Source organism: Haemaphysalis longicornis, unplaced genomic scaffold (genome assembly GCF_048455015.1).
Source record: "Haemaphysalis longicornis isolate Haplotype H1 unplaced genomic scaffold, Haemaphysalis longicornis Haplotype H1 scaffold_7, whole genome shotgun sequence".
Lineage (NCBI taxonomy): Eukaryota > Metazoa > Arthropoda > Arachnida > Ixodida > Ixodidae > Haemaphysalis > Haemaphysalis longicornis.
The window spans coordinates 52,845,672-52,871,086 of record NW_027526422.1 but is presented as its reverse complement, the minus strand read 5'-3'; the positions used below and the strand labels follow the sequence as shown (position 1 = coordinate 52,871,086).

The following is a 25,415-nucleotide window of genomic DNA, read 5'->3' as shown; positions in this document are numbered from 1 at the left end:
CACTTCTGATGTCGGCGCTATTTTCACGTAGTCGCTAGCGACATTAGCGCCACCGCATTTTGATGACGTCACACTGTGACGTAGGTTTGTAAAGAAGCAAAATTAAATGTGAACCGTTTTTTTAACAGCCTTATTGTCCTGTAGCTTAGGGAAATATTGATTATAAAGACAGCAATAAACTGAATGTCTTCTTGCAGATATATTCATTGTGCTCTCCGTGTTTCAGTCAAGGAGGTTTTCAGTCCACTTCACTTACCCCTCATGACACTTTAAATCTCTGTCCTCGCCGACTCCTTTTACGTCGCCTGCACTTGTCCCTGAACTTTTCGTCAATTTCTCGACAAATTCATAACAAATGTTCAAATGGCTACAAATCCGTGCAGCAACAATTCCACGCCTTCTTGGATAAGGGTTTTACCCATTTCAAGCGATTATTTATGGGTCTTATAGCTACAACACTGTAATCAATGTATACATCAAACATTTCTCTCTGCTGGATTGCAAATATTCACGTTGATATCGCGCCTTTTCAGGGGTACTGCGGACATTCCTGGCCGAGGCTAAGTTTCGAAGTCCTTCTTATCTTTCTGAAATGAAACATTCAACCTTCGAAGTTGGTTTCCTTTAGACCTACAGGTTGGTATTGTAAGTCACGGGCTGATTGCGCTGAATAATGACCGCTCAGGTTAAGCAGCATCTGCCTGTGTTTTGCTTCTTTTTTTCCCTCCGTTTACGGGCGAGCGGCTCCTGGCTGTGCAATTACCTCGCATCGCAGCGCCGGCCGACGGCCTTGCGGGTGCATTGGTCACGGAACCGAGCATCGCGGTCACCGAGTCACGCGGAGACCAAGATAAGCCTCGGACGCCGACCGGCGTTCTTATGGCATCGCGACCAGGCATGCAAGGAATGGCGGACTCCTGTAGCGCTTCTGAATACTGCAGGCAGACCCGGAGGCATACACAGTGGGCGCGCTGTGTATACGGGCGAGTAAAGCGCACGTGCACCGCACTGGCGCGAATTCTAGTTTATGCGCGCATTCTGACCCGTTGCGGATGCATCGCGGTTTGTCGCGGTGCTTCGTGTTCGCCCATGCGTGCCTTGCCGCGGGCTTTAGGGTTAGCAGCGGCGGCCGTTGGTTCTGGTTACCTTCTGCCTCTATTTGCGGTAGTGCAGCCGGTTTTGGCTTTGTTTTACGACGTTTGGAAGCTACTGTAGTATGCGAGGGAGAACTTCCTCCCTAGACTACTGCGAAAATACTGCCTCAACCTTAATGTAGGGCGATGGGTTAATAAGCAGTTGCGCTGCGGGCAAACATGACGAGGAAAAAATAGCAAAAACAAAACAAAGAAACGTGAACTTTCTCCCCACGCTCGTGCACGTATCATTGCCCCAGCATTGTCGTCGTTCCCCACCACCGACACGCAGTTGTTGCGATCGATATCAAGTAAGCGACCTTGACGCCGTATACTCTTGAATTGGCACGGTAACTTACACATTTAGTAATCCTTCCTTGTGCTTTTTTAGACGTTTCTGGACCCGGGAAGTATTTTAAGCTTCACGTTAAGCAAGAACTTTCAGTGAACAATGTTAAAAAGGCTTCGACTCACATTTGATAGTGCTTGCTGAAGAAATTTGCGCAGCATATATGTCGCGGGACTGCGCCGACAGCTAGTTTTTTTCAATCATGGACTTAAATAGCAAATATATGCAGCCCAAAAGAACAAGTTTCATTCCACGGCACACTCTGCTCACTTTGCGCCATATTTTGTCGTAGAACTCGATGTATACGCTTAGCTTCTAGCAAAACATCCACCGTGCGAGCAGTTGGGAGCGCAAGTTTACGGACGAGCGGGCGACATTTTGAGGCACTTTCTCCTCCTCAGGACAGTCCAACAGGCGGTGCGCGTGTAGGGTTTTCATTGATATAAAACGAAGAAGGCAAAGCCACCAGCAGGCGTAATTTGCCGCGCCTTGAAGCGGACACCGGGATTTTAGTATATAGTTTAGGAGCCAGACAACCAATCACACGCACACAACAGTTCGTAAAGACATGTTGAGTGATGGGAAATTAATTGAAATCGGCCCTGTCTGGTTCGCAAACTTTTGTCCATGACGGTAAGTTTGTGGGTACGTGGTTTTTGCACTGTTCTACAGCGCCGCTCTGGACTAAGCTGTTTAGATTCCTTTACTAGTTTGCGCCTCACCGCAATGTTTTATTGGCATTCGACCGTATATGTGATTTTTAACCATCTCACTCGCCTTATCGTCAGGACCACGACAGCAGAAAAGATGCAAAGAACGAGGCAGATGTTGCCCTTCTTCCATGCGACCTTATACGGCGATGAAGAAGGAAAACTTGCCACATAGTTGAGCTATTAAGGAACACTCGCCAGGACTGAACTAAAGTTTTCCGGGCCGGGTTTCTCTCTTGAATTGAACTTTATCCGCTAATCTTGGTTGTCGTGGCGACATAAACCGCGGTGTGCGAGCGTCCTCTTCCTAAAGAAAAGCATGCGGGGCTTTGTCGTGCAAGCGCGCACATTATGCCGAGTTGAACAAATAAGCACAGAGGAAACACTTGGGCAGCCAACGGTAAAAACAGAAACGAAAAGGAAATACAGGACGACGTCGGGCTTTTCGGGTCAACCCTCGTCCGTCTTCTCGTCCGCGTTCACATATTACCGTCTGCCTGCCGACGCGTTCATTAATTTTCCAGGCTCACGTTATTCAAAAAAAGGGTCTCTCTTCTCTCGTGCTGTCTTTCCCGCCGAAGCGCTCCGCTGCGTGGCTTTCTCCGGTAATGGCAGTTGCAGGCTGCAGACGACAGCCCTGGCATGGCAGGCAGCCAAACAGACGGTCTCCCCGCACGAAATGGTCGCCAGCGTATATTGCCTGTCATTAGCCTAACGCGCTGCAGCAAGCGCCTCTGCCAAAATAAGGAATGCAAAACAAAACCAATACGGCCAGGCTCGAGTGTTGTATATATACGGGCTCGTCCTTTTCTCCTCTGGCGCGCGGATGTATGCCACAACGACCGCGTGCATTGTGCTCCCGCTGCCTAGTGTCGTCCTACTTTCTCTACGCTGCCATCAGTTGCCCTCGGGCGACCCCCAGACCCGGCGACGACGTCGGCCAATGATGAAAGGGCTCATTCAAGCCACGGCGTATATTTAGCCGTCAAAATAGCGCCGCTTGTTCATGGGCCACGCCGTGGCGTCTGAAGTGGCATCACCGATCGCGTTTTCCCCTCCGTCTGATTTCCGACTGTTTTCTTCTTCTTATTGCTTTCAAGTGAGAGTAGGAGGTTTGGAAATTCCCTAGGGGTATACTATACCGTGCTCTGCTTAGCAGTGATGCATATGTAGGGTTGTTCGTTTTCGTGTGAAACCATATTTTGCCCGATTCTTACACCCCGAACATGTTTCAGGAAATTCGGGATTTCTCCCTGAATGGACCTTTACAAAAGTGCGATCTGCACGATTATGGTCTGGCATTCCGCCGTTCTCAACCAGTACTTGCTGGAAGCAAGCGCACAAACACACCTTCCGAACTCCTTGAGTGTTGGAATGACTCTACCACCCGCAATTTCACGCTGGCAAATGCTACCCTGGCATTGTTGCGCCTAGCTGATGTTGTCGAGAGAACTTTCTTTCAGTCAAGAACTTGAGATACGTTCAGCGATCAGACAGGCCTCGAATGAAGACCGGCAAGTTGCACAAGCAGGTCGCAATAGTATGTATTTAAACAAGGATGAGGGAACATTCGATGACCACCTTTTCGTGAATAAAATGCTTTATTTGCTAGAAGTTATCAATGCTGTCAATATTTATTCATATCTAAAGAAATGCCAAATTTCGGAGAGCATTTTAAAGAGAACCCTGAAGTCTCCCCGGTTACCAGCTTGAAATAAACACCAATGTTAACGCGTTAGACTTAAAAAGCTCGTGATACCCTCAAAAATAAACTGGGTGTAATAAAGTAAACTTAGTACACCTATCGATTTAACCCGAAAAAACCCGAATTTCTGAATGGTTTCACAAAAACTCCCGATTTCTCCCCGAATATCAGTTAAAAAATAGCACCCGATTTTTACTCCCTGATTTTGAAAAAAATATATAAAACCCGAAAACGAACAACCCTATGTATATGGCGCACGCAGAAGGAATGTTTCGCCCCTCATGATGTGTCCTGCAGATTGTCCATCGCCCTTGTTACTCGGGCAGTTTATTCGGCCGTTTAAACATTGCTCATAGTCTAATGCGGGCCGAAGAATCGTCCCGATCGGCAAATAGCACCTTTTAAATTCATCACCGTATTCATGGAAGAAAGAAAAAACCCTTTCAGTCATTTACGGTCGAACTACGTTTGGCTTAGCTTGGCTACGCTTGGTTTGGCCTTAACGACGTAATGACGTCCTTAACACAGGCTGCGAAAAATAAATGAATGAATTCAAAATACCGTACGCCACACTTTGAGGCACAGAAGACCGATTAAAAATTAACCGGAGCTGCATCAGTGTAGTGCCCGATTAGCCGGCACATAACCTACCTGTCTTTCCTCTCCAGTAAAGCACCACCTACACGTGCACACCGACGGCGATTTCCCCCTCCAATTACGCTATGTATGCTTTATCTTTTGTCTTTGGGGAAACGACGGCTTCACGCCCCGATGCCCGAGACAACAAGCACCCCCGCGCGTGCCGCGCTCCGCTGGCTTCTGTGCCGATGGCGCCCGGGCCCGCCTGGGCTCGCTTTGCAACGCGCAGTTGGTTCTTCCTCGCCACCGTAGTACGTGTAGTAGTATACGGCGCGGCCGCTACGTCTTATCGCGTACACTTTTCCACGCCTTCTCTTTTCTTCCAAAGTCGTTGAACAGTGGGAGAGGCGGCGGTGGCGGCGGCGGCGTCCTTTTCGAACGCCCCCCTGCATCCCACGCGCCTTCCTTGTGTGCAATGCGCTGGGAGCCCGCGGCAAGAAGAAGGCTTGGTGCTGGCAGGACAGGCTGCGCGCTCCTGCGCGCTCTGCGAAGCCACCGTATACGTGGCTGGCAGGTTCTTGTCGCGCTTAACGCTTATGTGTCTACGCGGCAGTGCTCTTGATCTATGTACGTGTGTGGTTCGGTCGAGCGTGGCTAGCGGGTGTGGCTGCCAGACGGATGTGGACGGTCCCTTGAAGTGTGCACCTCTTCCGCCAGCGTAGGCTTCTGGTTGAAGCCATTCTCCTCCCTGGCTGGCCAGGCTGTTATCTACGGTCCACGAGCAGTGGGTAGCTCCGCTGGACTACGTCTTCCAACGTAATGTGACCGTCAGCAGACGCTTTGTTTCTCCGTTTCTCCGTACCATCGCCTGTGAGGCTGCAGTTGGTCTATGACGTGTACATCGCAAAGAAGACAGGAGTGCATGGATAACCCCTCCTGGAATTCCGGCTGGAGCACTGTTATGGGATGCGGAGGCAGTGTCTAGAGCCCCCTTCTAGTTATTTTCGAAGCAAAGCTGTAGGTACATCCAATAAATCGCCGTGCCATCGACTCGAGCCCGTGTGCGTAAAATCGTTTCCAAGTATCCAATTTCGACTTCAGAGATCTGATTGGCAAGGCTTCAAGTCGCAGCGTTTGGCCGCATTTGGGTCGTTATGTATTTCTTATTAATGCCGAACAAAGGGGAACAACGCAGTCCACCCTTACTTTCAAAGAATACTGCAGCAGACCTTTTTTTATATTTAGCGTATCTTGGGCGCAACTGCTCAACTCCAACCACGTGAACTCCAAGAACGAAGTGTTACAATAGTCACCCTGATTCGGTGGCCTGTTTGAGTACGGTTATTCATCCCGCACTCTATCTTGAGTGATCAGGTTTCGTATCTTCCTCCCGAAAATTGTAAAGCTGGCTTATGGCACGACACGACCAGAGCGAAGCAACTTCCAGCGCTACGTTCGCTAACTGTGGCTTCGTACAGCGTTTCCCAACGATCTGCCGACAACGTGGCTGAGAGCAAGCGGAATGTATCACGTGACACGATGAACAATAGTATAGATCGTTTCGTGCGTCGCTCGCTGCACGGCAACAACAGGCAGAATCACTTGCCGCATTTCCTATGGCGCCCTGCAGGGGCCCGCTACGGGACTACGCCCGCCAAGCAGTCGCATTCTCTGCTGTGACGTTCGTGCGGTGACGTGCATTTTGTTCGCCGAAAGAAGCATGTTTACGGGCCGAGACTCGGATTGGGTCGGCTTGGACGACGCGGCGGCGCCGACGGTGGACTCGAGGGGTGTGTCGACTTGGCGTGAGAACATTACGGCTGCCATGTGCGCCATGCCTTTGCCAAGCTATCCGTTTTCCTTCGTAAGTATACCTGCACGACGTGTACGAGTGAGACGTTCTCTTTTACCCGCCGCGGGGGCTCAGTGACTAAGGCGTTGCGCTGCTGAGCACGAGGTCGCGGGTTCGATTCCCGGCCGCGGCGGCCGCTTTCCTGATGGAGGTGAAAAGCAAAAACGCCCGTGCGCACGAGATTTCGGCGCAAGTTAAAGATCCCCAGGTGGTCCAAATTATTCCGGAGCCTTCCACTACGGCGCGCCTCATCGCCTGCGTTGCGTCGGCGCGTTAAACCCAGCAATCAATCAATCGAGATGTTCTCTTTTCGAAGCTCTTGGGCTGTTTTACGCTCATCTCTCGCTATAACGAAATTGCTGTGTTTGAATCCCCGCTTTAAAGAAGTGCTTCATGGCTCCCACTGCAATTCAAAGAGAGCGAGTCGTCGTCACTTTTAACGAAGTATCGCTTATAACGTAGCTAGTTTCCTGTGCTGAATACACCTTTATCACGGGGGTTTCCTACAGTTTTATTTTTATTTTTCGCCAGTAAACTCTAAGGTATCCTGGACTGAGGACAACATCCCACCTGGAGAGTGTCCGAAAATCTCGCTTGCTGTTATATAAAGTTTATTCACTCCCTCACTGAGAACCGTGGGCTGTGATACTATAACTCGCCTTAAACAACGGAAGCCAGTAATAAGGTTCGTGAAGTAGGTGCTCCGTACCGTACCCGCTGCGCGGGCTGCGTGTCCTTCCGCTTCTAAAGATGGGCGTTGCCGCCTTCGTTCTTAGCACACTATTTCGCTATTTCGAATAAAGCGATTTCATTGGATAGCTCTAGTTTACGTACGCGTACGGCTTGCTTCATTTTCGCACTTATGCGGTCTCTAAACGGGCCATCAATTTCCTTACGCCGAGGGCCACCAACTGGGGAAGTTCGCCCACGGCCTCCGCGATCGGCTGCCGGCGGCCGGCAGCCGATCGCGGAGGCCGTGGTTCGCCGCTTGATGTCCGCGTATACTCGCGAACTTCGCCGATGGAAGTGGATGAAAACTAACGAAAAGCTTCCTCGAAACTGAATCAGTGCGTAAGGGACTTTTTCAATGAGGCGTATTCTAAAGTCATATTTCTCGCTGCAAATTTACTTAACACCATACTGCGGCGGCTCCTTCAAGGCCGCGGCATGAACTAACGCCAGCGCGGTACATACCGGGCTACCTCGCGTATAGACCCCGTCTAACAACCTGACTTGAGGCACGCTTAGTTCACATTCCGTATGCGCCGCACTCCTAAGCACCGTACAGACCATACCGCGCGTGACCGGATTCATATCCTTGGTGGTGGTAGTTCGGTGCAGCGAGTTTAAGTGCGGAGCCGCTGACAAAGACATCTCATTGAATGCCTGCCGCTGCAAATGGCCGGCCTTCGTTTAAGCCAACTGCATATCCTACTCGTGTGAACGAGACCCTTAGCAGTGGCTTCATGCGCACTTGTATCGGTCGGTGAGGACTAAACAAAACACGTGACTAATGGTGCCCGTACAGGTCACTGGCGGTGGACACTCGTTGCTTGTTAGGTTCACGTGGTCACTGCACGGAACTTGGGGACGAGGCAGGGTAAACCTCTCTGGAAGCGAGGCCTGTTGCGTTGCCGCCACGGAGCGCATATATGTTCCGCCGTTCAAGCGGAGGTTATGGCACAACTTCCTTCATACGCGCTGAACATGTCTGAAATAGCCGGCGCCGTAATTGACAGCATTCGAGTCACGACCAGTCTCGTTGGAGCTTGCTTTGCTATGGATATGCAGGGCGGAATGGGCGCTCTCGACGAGGATGTGGGCTCCATCTGTTGCCTCGCGTGCGTGTGCTCGGCTCTGTAATTGCTGCGACTCGCCATCCCGTTGCTTGATGGGGAAGTAAAACGCGCCGTTTTACAGGCGACTCGCTACTTCTGTTCGCTACATGCGTGAGCTCGGTGTCGCTGACAGAGACGAGGAAACCAGACGAGTTACCGAGTGTTGCCTTGTCAATCAGGAACCGGAAGAACATGGCCACGAACAAGAAAGTTCATGCAACGTCGTGAGTCCGCGCCCGCTACCCGCTCAAAAATGAGAGAACACCTGCGCTGACGTATTTCACACAATTGCTCCGAGCTCTTTGGCCTGTTCGCCTACTTCGCTCAAAAATTCTTTGTAGCCAACCGACCACTATTAGCCTCCGTTCTGTCCCTCTGGTTGGTGTGAAAGGTTTAGGCGGGGAGCGAGTGATACGGAAAGTTTCCTGCGAGACGGAAGGAGTTTCGTTTGCTAGCAAAGCTGTAGACTGGGCTAGTTGGTAATTCATAGTGAACAAATGTAGCGCAGCAGAAACACAAGGGACGAAAGATTACAGACGGACGAGCTGCGCTACATTTTTTCACTATCGTTTCCTATAGGTCTGTCATGATTATCTGATGGAATCGTTGCGACTCTGCTATCACTTGGTGGCCATCTTCGCTGGGCCATAATTTTTGTGCGTGTGTTTTGTGTGTGTGTGTTAAAAAGGGAGAGAGAGAGAGAGAGAGAGAGAGAGAGAGAGAGAGAGAGAGAGAGAGAGAGAGAGAGAGAGAGAGAGAGATTGTTTATGTGTTTGTGAAATGCATCGTGCCTGTGGGTGCGGCTTGAAAGAATGGACTCTTTCCCTCTCGCCCTCACTTAAGCCTTTGTTGCATATCCATTGGTGTGACTTTCGGCTTGTAGATACGTACCGTACGCATGTGTATACAGGGAAGTTCGCACGTGCGTTTGTATGTCTGCTGACCATGAACTGTCTTTGCGACTTAGTTCACGCTTATTTCCATGCGTGTGTGGTGCAATGATACAGCAGGAGGAGGCCAGTCTGCTCCGTTGGCCGCGTCCGTAACGCCGTTCGTCCCGTTTCACCGTCTCTGCATCGCCACCTTTGTAGTGTGTACTCTCCTCCTCCACCGCCTCTTCCTCCCTTCTTCTTCTTCTTCTTTTTCTTCTTCTTCTTTTCTTCTTTTCCCTTTTCTTCTTCTTCTTCTTCTTCTAATGGCTTAATCTTCCTGAGTTCACTCTTAGGATCTCACTATTACGACCATCTATTGCTTGTTTTCACTGGTGAGGCGCGCATGCAGGCAACCGTGTGAGTGCGCCGTCACTCGTTACGTCGGGCTCCGCAGGATGGCGGTACTTGTCCGTGCTAAGCACATGGCGCTGTTGCACGTTAACAAACTCTACCTCACCGAACGCAAAGTATTGCCTCGAGTCCAATGTGAGTGCGATTAATAACATCTCTGTTGACACCACCGTTGAGAATCGAGTTGAAACGGAGCAGACGACGCACGCCAGCGTTTTTTTTTCGGCATGCGGGCGCAGTGACCCAAGCCTCGCCATGTCAGGGGTGCATCGGCCATGTCTGTGGCAGTTTCCAGTGTTGCCGAACGAAAAAATTGGCAGCTAAACTTTTCAGTGAACCACCTATAGCTTTTCTTTGGGCAATGCTTTGCGAAAACCTGCGACGTCTCGTATCCACCTTGCGCACGGAGCGGATCTCATCCTGTCGAGACTAACGTGTCACGTCTAGACTAACGGCCTAACGTGATACACTGAGAATCTCGCTCCTCCGTGACGCCCCGTAAAGACTTCCGCCATGAAATTTGTCTGATAAGACGCATTCTGCGCTAAAGCAAAAGTGGCGAAAATTGCGCGCACTCAGTATACTCAGTTCAGTGACTTCCATCCATCCGCGTTCTTCTCACGAGAATCCTTTGTTCGCTCTTCCCACAGGCCTGCATGCACTTCGGGGGTGCTTATTAACCGCTTTCGAGGGAATCAGGTCGGACTGGAAGGCCGCGGCAGCAGCAGCATTAAACGCCTTGCGCGGCTGGATGATTGTGAAAGATAAGCCGTCCCCCCACGAAAGCACGCGCATACATACATTGCCAGTTGTTCTCCGCGGCCGCCTAGATTTACTGGCGTGCTCGCCTTGCCGCTTGCATATCAGCATTCCCACGTTATATTTCTACGCCTGGCTGCATCTACTGAGCGGAGAAAAAAGAAGAGCGGTCGAAATTTGCGCGAGGAGATTCAGGGCGCGCCTCCAGAAGTGAGAACAGAAGAGCGTTCGTCTTCGTTTAGAAGTGAAGTGATCGTTTTGTTCTGGAAGCGAGTTAAGTGGTACACAACCTTGAAGAGCGGTAGAAATACCCCGCGTGATTTGTTTATGCGCACGCCGTGTGCACAACAGGACGCTTATTCGTTCTGCTCACTTCCGGCTAACTATACGTACAGCCCCGTTGACGTCACCAGGCGGCGCTGCGATGAAAGAGCGCAGTGTTGAAAGTAAACTCGTTAAGAAGTCATAATGTCGGATAATTCATGACTTCAGGCCATCAATGATGCCACAAACCGCAAGTCAGCGCTCTCACACTCCATGACATTATTCTGCGTTGTAGACGCCTAGCTAAGCCCTGCAGCGGCAAGGTTGTTAGCCGGTCGCACAGTTCGGGATATTTGAGGTCACTACCTGAGGCTATACAATGTAAGCAACGAAAACATCAGCGCCTTTGTTTGGTTTGCAGCAAAGTATAAACGGTACGTCGGAAGGCCAGACCCCCCACCTTTCGCCAAGCCAGGCGGTGTTTTCTCCTAAAGACGCGATCGAGCGCGGTACTGAATAGACTCATTGGCTCGAGGTCGCCGCATCACTTGAGTTGGCCTCCTCCTTCCCATCCTTCCGCTTTTCCTCCGAACGGGCTACTGCGAAGTCCGGCTGAGTAAATACGCATCGCTCACCCGCACTTCTCGCACTCATCGTTGCACCATGCGCTGGAATTGCAGTTTCTTTAATGAAACCTTTACAGGTCCGGTTCGGCATTGCAGGTCCAGCATTTGGAAATTCTCGCGTTTTTTCCCATCGCCATTTCCCTGGGCAGATTGGGTGACACACAAAACGCAACCCGTAGTAGTCGACGGTGCTTTGATGCACACTGGCACGTCACTGTGTTGGCGTTCAGATGGGTTGGATGGGTGAACGTGGCGGCACACGTCCGGCGCAAGCTTTCGCGCTTGGCTGCGCCGCACATGCCGCGTCATTGTCGCAGCCCTTGGCGAGCCCTCTGCTGCCACTGCGACGCCGAGCTTCCGTACGGCTGCGTCGTCGTCGTCCCCATGACCTCACTACTCGAGGCTCCTGCCGCAGCGACCTGGAATGGCGAAAGACGCGACATTATGAAAGCGCACTGCGACGCCGCCGCCGTCGTCGTCGTAGCGCGCGCTGACCTCGACGGCAGCGAGCCTGTCCTCGCCTCCCGCTTGTGTGGATGGCTAGCCGCGTAACACTCGTCGCGTATGCCGCCGGTAGACGTTCTCCGTGTTCGCGAGTTTTCTTCCGCTCTCTGATTGCCGGCACGTTAGTGGGTCTCCGTTTTCGTATGGAAAATTTTGAGGGACGTGCTTAGAACTTTCTAAGAACGTGAAAGCCTATTTGTACCTACTGCTGATTGCTGTTGAACTTGGTGTTGAACTCTGCGGTCGCGGCGGTCACAACTGGACTAGCCCATTGGATAGCAACCCTCCGAAGCTGGTTCCGCTGGCTCGCCATCGCCAGCGGCCTCCTGTTCACCTCTCAAGGCGGCTCGTATTGCACATGCGGCAGCGGCTCTGCTCTTTTCCTTTCCCGGCGCGCGCCCCGATTTTCTGTTCGCTTCTGTGGGCCTCACAACGATTTATTGTACCATATATGCGTTCCGTGGAATAGAGAACTAATGACGAAGTTTGTTCAGATTGACAGCAACTTGTTTCGGTAATTCATGCTTTGCCTTGTGTCCATGAATATCCTTCTTCTTCCACCGTTGGGAAACCTAAAGAAACGGCAATTAACGTGTACTGGCGCGAACGATGTCTGCTCTGGCCCACTTGTGTCCAACACAGATATATTTAATCGTTGCTAGAACTGAACTCTCCCCTTCCCCTTCGTACCCTCGAGAAAGAAAGACCCCTTTCGAGTTCAATATATCTACGTTCCGCCCTACTGTCCTTGACGTCGTGTATCGTGTATGTGGTGCACGTGTAGCGCTAGGACGCCACGGAGAAATACGGGAACCCCGTTCTAGCGCGTAATTGTTTGAGCGGCCTTGGCGAACGACCTCCCCCGCCTAAATTCGGCCACCGCGCCGCCGGTGAGATTGATCCCGTCACTTGTTCGCCGCAGTAGGTTGTTCGCAGCCGTCTTGTGTGGACTTCTGTTTCCGCTCGAACTTTGTTGTTATTATATAGAGTTTTAGAAAATTGTTTTCGTGTCCTTCCTACGGGGAAACACAGACGGGACCTGTCAAAGTTCCAGCCATGCCGGAGGTATATCTCGCAAGCAATTATATATATATATGCAGTTTCTTTCACGTTACATCCAGGACGAAGTGATAGTAACCACAGTATAGCCTACCTTTTCGCTCATCACAGCTTTTAGTTCATTTTACTTTTCTTTGATTGATTGTAGGGTTTAACGCGCCGACGCAACGCAGGCGATGAGGCGCGCCGTAGTGGAGGGCTACGGATTAATTTTGATCACCTGCGGATCTTAAAAGTGCGCCGCAATCTCGTGCACACGGGCGTTTTTGCTTTTCGCCTCCATCTCACTCTACTTTTCTTATTCCCGATCTTCTAATGGCACGAAGCAACGGGGAAATTTTGTAAGGAAAAATAACCGTACTCGGATTCGTTAATTTGGTGAAAGCCCTAACCTTCGTTGCGCAATACTTTTGGCACTTCAAAGCCGGTCATGGCGTCCTCCCTGCGCAAAAAAAAAAAAAAAAAAGAGAAAGAAAGAAAAACAGCGCATGCGCACAGCGCGCATCTTCCCCAGACAATAAGCCAGAGAGAGTCACCATGCACCTTCACGGCGTAGTTTACTGGTCCTAGAAGGTGAGAAACAGTTGATTCGTTACAGATTTGCGTGCAAGGGCCAGGGGCTGGTTAGAAGGTCAAAGCGTGACCCTCGCCATTGCGCTGCAAATAAGTTCGCAGTTACGGCGCTGAAACCATCGCCGAAATGAAAACGGTACCAACGCACACGCTGGCGAGCGCGAACGATATGACAATCGATGGTATGTGCGGAAAGATGCCAGCGCGAACCCAACCTGGCTGCTTTGTCGGCAGCCCCAGGTAGACCCAGCGCTGAATCGTCCCGGCTGTGTTTACGCACTAATGACAGCGACCGATAACGATCGTCGCGTCTTATATATATAAAAGAAAAGCGACCGCTAAGGCGTTAACGATTTGAACGAGGCACGAGAGCGCGCTCGCGTGACGTTGCAACCAGGGACGCGTCACGTGGTCGCCGACGTCACGGGCTCCCGAAATTGATCGAACATCCCGGGCCGGGAAGAAAGGAGCGCCACAAACAAGGGAAAGGTTCCGGGTTTTCTGAACCGGGCGTTCGCGGAAAGGGCAGTGCCTGCAGAGACGGACGCCCGCCGGCGCGCTCCGTTCTCCCCGTCGTGGTCGCTACAACCGTCGCCCATTCACGGTAACGTTAACCGCGCTACTTTTACTACGCAGACGCGCACGTACTACTCACACATTGTAGTGCATTGCTCTGCTCGCAGCTGCAGCGTCTCCCTGGCTATGGGCATTGTTGGGGGGCAGAACATCTTTAGAGGCGGCGCATTTTGGTCGAAGTTGTACTGCTATATCCGAATTCCTCTTCCAAAATGGGGACGTATACGGGTTCACTTTTTGCTTCTGTGCTATAACGGGGAATAAGGGAACTTTCGTGCGCAATGTTTGTGCGATCACTAGATACCGTATTTATTCGATTATAATGCGGATACGATTATAAGGAGAGTAAAAAAAAAACGCCATATATCTATACTGAGCTTAGAATATGAAACGGGGTATGACTTTGAGACTACGGATTTTGGAAAAAAAAACTCGCCTTATATTCGAATAAATACGGTACATTTACGTCACTTTATCTTGTGGAGGTTTTTTCCATTGCGGCTGGTTTCATACTTCATGAAAGGAGTGCGGGTTGTTGAGAGATTGATAGCGTGATGTGCTCGCCCCTTCATTATTCTCGTGTCTGGTATTATATAGTTGGAAGTCGCATTGTAGCATGTGCAGCTTTTACTTTTGGCTTGTAGGTGTGTGCGCGCGCGTTGGTGTTGGTGCATATTCACTAACAAGTTAGAAGCACATATAGTGCGCAGATATCGACAACACTTCCTTCCGGTAATGTGTAAAAAATGATTGGCTAAACTTCCGCAGGACTTAACCGGCACCATTATTACTGCTTCCGGACGTAGTGAATCACACAGATACATGTTTTTGTTATGTTTATAAATTACCGTTTTGTTCTCTTGCTGAAGTATTAATTTAAGGCAATGCTCTCGCCCCTCAACGCGTTTTACCGTCATTATTCTTTTGACCAAACAGAAGTCCGTCTGTAACGCCTATGTGTCACGCTTTTGCCGCACAAGAAATTGCTAGCTCTTCACGTTTTCATTTAAGACCGCTTACATTACTACTGGAAAAATGTCTTCGCAGCATTTCATATGCTTATAGTAGTGAGGCCGACTTTAAAGGGGATCTGTATATGGCGCGTATGCATGAGGACTTTTGAGGTATTTATAAAAATACTCGTATCTATAGGGATTTCCTCTTTTCATACAAGAACGCCTATATTCCCCTGAACAGTTGTCTTTCAAGCAATGCACTTGTGTGAACAAGTGAAGCCGACTTTAAAAGAGTTCGGCGTATATCGATTTATAGGAATGCACGGGATTGTATGAAGGTCCTTAATAAAGGACCCTAGGGTCATCACACCTTCATATCAGACGTCTTATATTGCTCACAAAAATGTCTTCACAGCAATGCACTTATGTGTAGTAGTGAACCCAACATTGAAGGGGCTCGCGATATAGCGCTTCATAAGGTTACATGGGGTCTGTTGAAGGTACGCACTAGGGCAGGGGTCGGCAACCTTTTGCAGCGGAGGGCCAAGTTGCATGAAGCCGACACGGCTGGTTCCGCACGGCAGATCGAACGGTGGGTTCGCGGGCAAAGAGAAAACATTCAGAAAATTGAAAATCGTGTACAAAATTGGAATAGAAATCATACTCATGTTTATTTTCAGCACGAATGTCACGAGCTTTGACCCCATTTGAGGTCATAACTTACGTGTCGGCATTCAGATAGGAAGTGACAAGAGGAGAGGAAGGGGGTCTAGCTCCGTGCCGGGGGCCGCAAATACTGCCCCGCAGGCCGCAGGTTGTCGACCCCCGCACTACGGCTTTCACGCTTACTACTGGCCTTTTGTACAGTTTCGGTTTCGAAGTAAACTCTCGTTATCCGCGCAAAGTGCGTCGTTAGCAAAATGGGTTGGGCGCGAAGAAAAATCTTCATAGTGGACGCAGTCAGGGCTCAATTTGGTCGTCGCGAAATGGAACAGAACATTCGCGTATACCCTCATAGCAATGCATTAGGGTATAGTAGTGAAGTTAACTTTAAGGGTTCTCGGTGTATAGCGCTCGATAGGGACACAAGAGGTCCTTGGGCCTTGCTCGCTTGATATCCAACTGCTTATATTTTCCCTGGGGAAATGCCTTCACAGCATTGCATTCGTTTAAAGTAGTTAAGCCGACTTAAAAGGGGCACAGTGTGTAGCAGAGAAGCTTACTGACGATACTCACTTAGGAGCTTCCGCATTTTTTTTTCTTTGCCTTCCGCAATTTTTACGCATTAACGCTCTGTTCTAGCAAATCTTGAGAAAATCGTAAGAGCACCTATAGTCAGCATGCGATCCAGATCCTGCCTGGCGGATTTTGCGGGTGGGGAGAGGTTTGATGTATACATGAAACCAGCAGTTTGAAGCATGGCCATTTGATGGTCAAAATTTCTTCCCGTGGCGTGCTCACAAGATTTCATAGCGCGTACAAACACGGGCAGAAAAAAGAAGGGTCATCGCTCAGCGCTGTGTGGCGCCCCATCTCATCATTATTGTCCGTGTTTGTACGCGTTATGGACAATAGGAGCTCAGCTCAGAAGGTGTTAACGAACATTCATAAGAGAACCATGGCACTTTAAAATGTTTACAGTGTGCACCGGCACGATATGATCCTCGTGAAACTTTCTGGGGGTTTTCCATTTTCCGCAGTTTTGTCATGCGGCAGCGGGCACTGTCGTTCAGGGGGGTATACATTCAACCATCCCACCCCCGGCTATCTTAAAGTTAAAATGAGTGCGCTGTTCTTTTTTTTTTTTTTTTTTTCATGGAGTGTCCAACGTCTGGAGCGCAGGGAATCCACTATTTTAGTGAGACGAAAAACAAAGTTTCTGCGCCTAAATATTTACGAGTGCATAGCAATGAAAGAGCTCTCCGACCTCGTTGGTGCAGTGGACGCGATAAACACCACTTTTCATCTGAGTGCTTTCGACAAGTATACTTTTGCCTTGTTTTTATATATTCTGCTTGTTAAATGTATCCCATTTATTGGCTTTACGGACTGAAACTGTACGTACGCGCATTATGTGTTGACTTTTCGTGATACCACACTGTGTGCCTAGAGTAGAACATTTTGTGGCTGGAACAATTACATTGTATTTTATTCGCGAAAGAAATAAGGAATTTGCGGAGAGAAACAAGAACATACGTCTTCAAGTCAGCCGCATGCAGATAAACTGCAGGTGTAGCAACTTTTGCGGAAACGCACCTCTAGGTTTCTCGCCACTTTCGTCGGGTGTCACAAAATATCTGCCAAGGCCTCGCCTACGCGACCCTGTTTTCCATGAAGATTATACGCGTGTACGTACGAAGGACAGACCAATTCACGGTTCCAGGCAAGGTGTGCGTACATGTACGCGCTTGCACAACACACCTTTCGTACAAATCGCGTCTTCAATCGCAGAATAAGGCGTTCCCGTCTCCAAGTTTGCCCGTACGTACGTGCGTGAATTACGGCATTCGAATCACCACCATCCCCACCACCACCACCACCATCATCATCATCATCTCGCTCGCGCGAGGATCAAAATTGTAAGTGAAATGGTGAAATCCCGATTCATTCTCCACCACAAGCTACAATGGCGTACACATGTACATGTAGGAAAGCATTCATTACGCGTCACTCTATTAAATTTTCTGACCCTTTCCTTTGAAAAGTGAAGCGAACATGAATTAATATTCGGTCTTCCCCGTTTTCTCTTCCTCTCTCTTCGTTCGCAGCAAGACGAGAACTTCGTGGTTGCCGCCCTCTTCTGCGCCGTCGAGGAAGGGAACCTGGCCGGACTGGAGGAGCTCTTCTCCATGTCCCACATTAATCCGAATCAAAGTAACAAGGTATGTGCGAATCGCTGTCCACCCTCTCACCCCCTTTTCTTCGCCACGGTGCGGATACGTTGTCGAACGGCCGTTCCTTTCTGCACTGTGAGTCTGTGACAATCCCGGCTTGTAGCACGGGTACACTGCCGTTCTCGGAAGGATGACGTTCGCATCCGAGTGGCCAGAAATGCAAGCACACCTTGTGAGGACCTCGACAAGGAAAAATGCCGGAGAACAGAGCGTGCTTCTGTATAGGAGACAAGCTATCTGGAGTGTATTGAGAGGAAACAAAAAGGGATAACAGTTTGATGAAGGACAGATCGGCGGATACCTCTTGCCGGTGTTAATCACCGTCGACCAGTTTGTTAACACGAGTGATGTGTAAATTTTGTTAGGTATGGATAAGAATAGATGCCGCATCACTGCAAGCGACGTTTGTAAGGAATACTTAGACATGCACCTTCGCCTCGTCGACCAGCTGGGAATGTTTGAAAAATGCCAAAGACTGCAACGTTCGATGTCATTGTCGACTGGGAGCCTTGGATAGGTTGACTGAATATTCGTACAGTGGTCCACATCGTGAAAACCGATCTGCTGTGTCTTTCGCTTGGTTGATTTTGTTGTTTTATTTGGGGGAGGGGGGGAGGGGGGTGACTGGAAGGCATTAAATTTGGTGGGCAATTATCAATGGTTCCCAGTTTGTGTGTTTTGTGCTCACCCATCGGCTGCAGTTTAAACAATGCGAAAATCCGTCGCATGAAGGAACCAGTATTTCCATGTCCGCAGACATTTCTATAGGATTCCGCTCCACTGCTCCGCAGGCTTCCGCTCATCACTCTGATTTTGCTTACAAGGTTCAGCTTACATAGCAAAAAACAATTAGGAGGTGTTAGACAAGGAGGCACTGTGTGTTTCTACTTATGCAGCTCGGCATGCAGCTTCTCTAAGTGCTGATTGTTGTTCCCATGATGTTAAACTCCGCCCCCATCCCCTTCCCTACCGCTTAATTTTGAGCGACCTGCATCTCGACTGAGCCTTCTCGTGGCCATACCTCCACACTTACTGCTTCTCATACAGTCTCTGTTGGGCCTCCAGCTTTGCGTGAATGCAGAACCCACGGCGATTAAAGCAGCCTTTCTCTGTCGAACTTTCCGCCGCAGCATGGAGAGACTGCCGTCCACATTGCTGCGGGCCTGGCTCAGTTGCAGATCCTCAAGCTGCTGCATTCCAAGGGCGCCAACCTGAAGCTGTCCGATAGTGTAAGTCTGCTCAGAGTTTCATGCAGTGCGCATGCTGATTAGAAACCAGCGCGCTAACGAGGCAAATGAGGATTGGGAAATAAACTGCAATCACTGACTGCAGTTTATTCATCAGCCTTATTTGGTTTTCTTACCACTTAGCGTTAAGGGCTCCGTGCTGCAAGAAAGGCGGCGCTGTCAGCGGCGTTGACCGTGAGTGAAAAATAGCCCTGTGCAAAAAATACCACAGCACCACCTCGCGGCGCTTGGAATAACCACCGGGATTGTAAGGCACTGCCCCCGACTGATGGCGTATGAGCAGGAGCGGAAAGTTTTCACCGGTCGTGGGCGCCGCTAGGCTAGGGGGTACGCTAGCTCTGGGTGTAATGCACTGTAGTGTGTGCTCTCTCTTGACACGCGTGATGGATGCGCTGCCGTATATATTTGTGCCGGGCACATTACAGAGTCTTCCTCATTAGCGAGTACGATAACACTATTGCGCTGTCTTCCCCTCTGATGATCAAACACAGAAGATAGTAAAGATGAAGCTGCATTGTAATTGCTTCCACGTGCAGATTAGATAACTTGTACAATTGCTTCGTTATTTTTACCTAGATTGTCAGTGACACCTTTATCAGAAGTGCGCTTCCCATAGAGCATGTATGGCACCGTTAGCATTCGGAAAGCAGAATTGAAAAGGCCTCGTTAAAAAGGTCCCATAATGGCCCCTAGATGGAAGAGGGGTGGTGCCGTAATGCATGGCAGTGTGGTAGAAGAGAAGCGTGTTATCACTGACGGGAAGAAGAGTGATTCACGGCCGCCGATGCGCTAGTTCAAAGTCAATTTCTGGACAGTCCGTATGGGCTGTCTGTAATTAGTGTGGCACGTTGTTGACCAATGAACCTCCCGTACTATCAAGTGTGATACGTTTGCTGGAAAATGTGTAGATCATTGCAAAGTAATTTGTAATACCCTGCTGTAGATACGAATATCGACACGTTGCATCACAGTTGTTACAACTAACGTTGAATGTTGCATTTTCACATTATCGTTCTCTTTATTTTTGGTTCAACGCGTTCCCCTCCTACCACCTTGTGGTTCTGTTCCAAAGGGCCAAGTCCCTGCCCAGTGGATTTGCTAACGTTCATGTTTTCTCTCAGCTTACTTTTCTTTCCCTCCTGGCCTGCACAGCACGGGGACAGCGCCATGTACTGGGCAGCGCGCCAGGGCCACACGGACGTGATCCAGTATCTCTGGGAGAACGGCGTCTCGGTCGACTGCCAGAACAAATCCGGCGAGACCGCCTTGCATGTGGCCGCCCGTTACGGTCACCATTCGGCGGTCAAGCTGCTCTGTTCCTTCGGTGCCAACATCAATGTCACTGACGAGGCAAGTGACCAAGCAGAAACTTCTTGCTCAGTGGAAAGCTGTACCCGAAATCGGAAGGGGGTTCCTGCTCACAGGTAGACTCGACTCAAACAGACCTGGGGGGTGGGGTCTCAAGAAACTAAAATTGTGTTGACCGTTTTGTAGCTTTGTACAGCATAGCAATATAAGTAGGGACAGGGATGGAAGGAAGAACTTACGTGGCAAACGCAGTATCAGTTCGTATATATATACATATATATCAGGGGTGTAGTTTGGGTGGGGGGGGGAGGGGTTCGGTCTCATAAAATTTCGGGGGTGTTCTAAGTGGCATATCCCCGCCCACTCCTTCCGGTCTTTTTTCCGCCCATGCTGTTTACACACTTAATCTATAAATTTAAGTGTAAAAACGAAAATAAGGTATTGTTTGGGTGCAGACTATGTTTCCTTTTTGTTTTTTTACTAGTCGGGTATAACATCCCCCAAAAATAAATTCTGGCTACGCCACTGATGTATATAGTATATACTTGTCGTGATTAAAGTGACTCGAAGATTGTTTCATTGTCTTGCTCTGTGTTGTCCCTCTTCCTTCTGATTATTCCTTGTATCAAATTGTGAACAAGTTTTAAGAAACAACACGTAACCCCCCCCCCCTTCCTGCAATTCGAGTTCAGTCTTGATTCGACTCTGTGCAAGTCCAGTGCAGGCCTTTCGTTGAATAAGCGTAAACTTTATGGGGAAAGAAGAGAAGGTGGCGAGGCAAAGAGAAAGGGAGGGGAATGGTATGAAAGTTGGTCGCCGGGTGTGGTGGGAAGTACTACAGTTAAGAGATGCTCAAGGGACCCAGGAAACTAGTCTCTTGCAACCAAGGTCTCTTGTAAGCAATGTTGCTAATACAGGAAAACCAACCAAACTATCTTCATTCAAATGCCACTTATACCCAAGTGTCTCTTGTAACAGGGTCTATGTGTTAGTGTACCCTGTTCCAAAGTATATTACGCAACAATGCCATTTCCGTGCTGCTTTGCTGCACGGCATGGCACTAATAATGGCAGAATGCATCAGACGCAGGACCTTCAGCTTGAGTTCTCTACATGAGCATGTAACAGGAATCCCCCCCAACACTTTTCTTTCAGGTATTTTTCGGGCATTACATCTTTTCTCCGTGCCATGCAGAGACACTCATCATAGATGATCAAGACCGCTGCAGAAATAAGAAAGTTATTCGATTTTTAAATACAGCGAGAGAAGTATTTCCAAGCTTACTCGAGCGTAATACAGACATGTTCCTATTGAAGAGTTGAACATTGTAAAAGATGGGCGCACACTTTTTAAGCAGCACTTCGCTGCTGATTTTTTTCACAGCATGTGTAGTTTGTCGGTTAATATTATTTTACAGCCTCATATTTATCATTTTTGCATGTTTTTTTTGTTCCCTTGCCGCAGCATGGGGACACAGCATTGCATATTGCAGCATGGCATGGATTTCCAGCAATCATGCATGTTCTGTGTGAAGCAGGAGCCCACACACACCTACGGAACAAGGTTAGAGACTGCCTGCCAATTTGCATAGCAAAAAAAATCCTAGAGCCTTCTTTTATTCTTTGTAAAAGCCTTGAAAAACGAGAGCCGTTAAATGACATCACCTTGATTTGCATTGTGATGTGATGTTGTTTCAGACTTTATTATCTTGTCATTAACCTATTTTATTGTTATCGCTGACTTTTTTGTTAAGACGCAAGTTATGTAAGGAATGGGTGCCTTCAATCTGTCAATGTGATGTTGTCACAGCCAATGTCACCAAATCATGGGAGGAAGATGGCCGATGAAATGCCTTTGTAAAGACATCTTCCTAGTCACAAAAAAGTGTGTGAATCAGCTGAAAAAGCTTCAAAACGATGAAGAAGTGCGGCTGCTCATGTATGGAAGAAAAACTGATGACCAAAAAATGTCAGGATTGCCGTATGACGACGTACCCATAACAGCTCTTTTTAAACGCTACATTGGCATAAAGAGAATAATTTGTTGTTGAAGGCACTCATGCACAGTGCATCTTTTGAAATTAACTTGTAGGATTTTTTAGAGGCATGCATACATGCATGATAAAAATTGCGTTGCTGAAACCAATGTCTTTTAATTTGTTTTTTTTCCTTCCTGACATGATTTCAGTTGTAAGTGGAAAACCTGCCTTGCATAGATGACAACACTATGGCACAGCTGGATATCGCAATGTAGAGCAAGTTCTGTTTGCCAAATGAATATACGGCTTAATAAAAATTAATGTGCGATCTTGTCTTCTTCTTCTTTTTTCCCATGCAGGAAGGGGAGACTCCAGTGCACACCGCATCAGCAAGGGGTCACCTCGAAAGTGTGCGCTGTCTCCTAGAGGCTGGAGCAGACCCGGACCTCCTAGACAAGGTCTGTATCACAGTGGCTTTAGAGGGCTACTCACCCATTCATTCACTCACTCACTAGAATTTCATCGCGGTGTTCGTAACATTTATGATAAAGATACATTTCATGTATGAGCTGGGTTTTGAATGAATTTGCATTTCATTGTTCTTTCTTTCCACTTTAGCAAAAATTAACCAATAGCCGGTTTATGCTTTTGAAATTAGATGTCGACTACTAATCAGAAGGTGAAGAGAAGTCAAGAAAAGGGGGAACGAATAACACAGACGGCTTGCTTTTAATCTTTTTAATCTACTGTAGAATTGTTATCTAGTATGATTAAAGCTTCATAGCACATGTTGATTGTTGATACGAAATATCTTGGCAAAAGCAATTTGAGGGGTCTGTGTGCACACGGCATTGTAAGAAATAAATGTGAGTTTTTTGGTACTTGTATTGTTCAAGGAATTGAGCTGGTTAGCTGATATGTTTGAAGACCAGCTGAACGAATCTCACGTGAATCATGAATTATTTAGCTGAATCGAGGATCTAGTTAAAATGAAAAGAAGCAAGTAAAATACAGCTAGGTTACATTTGCTGGTGTCGAGATTGTCTCGCGTAGTAAGGCAGCTGTAACAATTCGGGAAATGTGGTTTCAGTTTCATTTTTGGCCTAATTCTACAAGGCGCTGCTGGTTCGCTCAAATCGGTTTATTCTTTTTTCCTATTCTTTAGCACGGTTGCACAGCACTGCACCTAGCCCTAAGGAGGCATCACATCTCGGTGGCTCTGCTTCTCCTTCACAACGGCTGCCAAACAGATGTCGTCGACAATGTAAGCCGCATGTACTCCACAGCTAACTGTATCAATCTTGCGCACTTCCAAAAAAAAGAAACTCCTTGTGCTCCCTGGTGGTTGGTGTATAGATCATTTGTTGCACACTTTTGGCCTGTTTGATTTTCATTCAACTACAAGAATACCCTTACTTCATGTCAGCCTTGTAAAAACATTCAGCAGAAATTGTAACGCATGGCGTTCAGAAAAGGTCACAAAATAGTATTTTGTACCAGAAAAATTGGGTATCTGTCTAGCACTGCTGTACCATTTTTTATAAGCTTTATAAATCACGGTGTGACATTGAGGCCAGATGGCATTTCGAGAATTTTGTGCTTCGTTATAAAAGCACTGGCGTTCACAGTGGATTCCTTTTAATGCGAATTCACTTTGAATTCACGGTTAATACTAACAGGCACTTGTGCTTCCTTGTAGCAGGTGTAATAGAGTTGCTGATAAGACAAATGTATTTTCTTGATCCCGTGTCTTTACAGCTCACTGCACATTAAATTCCTGGGTCATATTTTGTGTAATGTAGCAGAGTGGCACATTAGTGAACTTATAATCTTTCTCATGGTCTTAAGTACATAAGTCTCTAAGAGGAGAAAAGTTGCAAATGTTTGCAACTAAAGTATGCAAATGTTTGCAGCCAATACACATTTGATCTTCAGAAGGTCAGAAACTATTTTTTTGAACAGTTTTCACTGTCTTTTTGAAAGTAATATATTCAAAGTGGCCAAGCACCTGCATGTAGCCTTCCAGTAATCACAGGAGTAAAACCTTGCAAATTCACAACACTTAATCCAGTTATCATGTCAGGCACTATTTTGTCGGCAATGTTGCCAGCAGTTTAAAAGTGGCATATAAATGTAGAAATGTACAAGTGGCATATAAATAAACGCACGAATATGAAAAGGTACGGTTCCCAAGACACTACATGCTCTGCCCTTTCCATCACTTTTCCTCTACAAGCGACGCCTCCTGAGACTAATTCTTCTTATAAATGTTCCTAAACAATACACTACCTAACCTACGAGGAATAACATTGTTACAGTGTATTTTATGGTAGTCAGCTACACTTATCGTGCAGACATGGTAAATGAGCTTCTTCATGTTTGTACGTGAACTTGTACATGATGAATGACAACTCGTTTCGGTGCATGTTAAAGATCCCCAGGTGGTCAGAATTAATCCGGAGTCCTCCACGATGGTACACCTCATTGCCTGCACTGCGTCAGGGCGTTAAACCCTACAATCAATTAATCAATCAATTGTTCATCATGTCTGTGCCATAAGGCTAGCTGGAATCCTTCACAATGCAATGAGCACTTTCTCGCTTCTTTCACATGGCTCCAAGCGAAAATTCCTCTGTATATATAAGTTCGAAGAGAAATTTTTGCATACTTCATGAAGCACATGTCACAACACATCGTAATGTTGCATCGGTCATGGTAATTGTGTAATGCATACATAGGAATGTATCATCGTCACCATGACCTCCTCTTCGTCCACTCACATGACGTAGGATCAAAATCCTGCTCTTCCGTCATGTGTTACACATCTAAATGGAGAGCAAGCTCACAGTCCCTTTCCTCAAACACTTGGTGCCACATTCTGTGTTTTTCCCAACTTCTTCAACAAAGGTGCTAGCCTTAAGCGTGCCTTAATAAGCTAAGGTGCTAGCCTTAAGCGTGCCTTAATAAGCTCAATATATTGTTATTTATCAATGTCTGAAATGTGCATGTTTCTTTTTTTTTAATCTCCCAACAGCATGGAGAAACTGCAATCCATGTGGCTGCTCGTGATGGCCTGCTCTCACTGGCCCAGACTTTGTGTGCCTTCGGATGCAAGGTTGATGTGCCAAACAAGGTATACAACTCCTGTCATAATGTAGCTCTTTTTTTGTTTACGAAACGTAGAATGTTAACTGCTATTTTATTGTTGTTGTGAAGTTCAAT

General features: G+C 48.0%; 1 protein-coding gene across 6 annotated transcripts in view; it reads left to right on the top strand.

Moving 5' to 3' along the window:
• The window catches only part of LOC144145633 (death-associated protein kinase 1-like), a 140,674-nt gene that overhangs the window by 81,838 nt on the left and 33,421 nt on the right, over positions 1–25,415 (top strand). For 4 of the 6 annotated variants that reach the window (XM_077677304.1, XM_077677306.1, XM_077677308.1 and 1 more), the window contains exons 2-8: positions 17,535–17,648; positions 18,791–18,889; positions 20,060–20,257; positions 21,680–21,778; positions 22,553–22,651; positions 23,359–23,457; positions 25,228–25,326. In XM_077677304.1, the coding sequence (XP_077533430.1) occupies positions 17,535–17,648; positions 18,791–18,889; positions 20,060–20,257; positions 21,680–21,778; positions 22,553–22,651; positions 23,359–23,457; positions 25,228–25,326 (807 nt within the window). Of the gene's footprint in view, positions 1–5,881; positions 6,341–17,534; positions 17,649–18,790; positions 18,890–20,059; positions 20,258–21,679; positions 21,779–22,552; positions 22,652–23,358; positions 23,458–25,227; positions 25,327–25,415 lie in introns of those variants that run through there. The other 2 variants (XM_077677303.1, XM_077677305.1) reach the window with 2 other exon arrangements.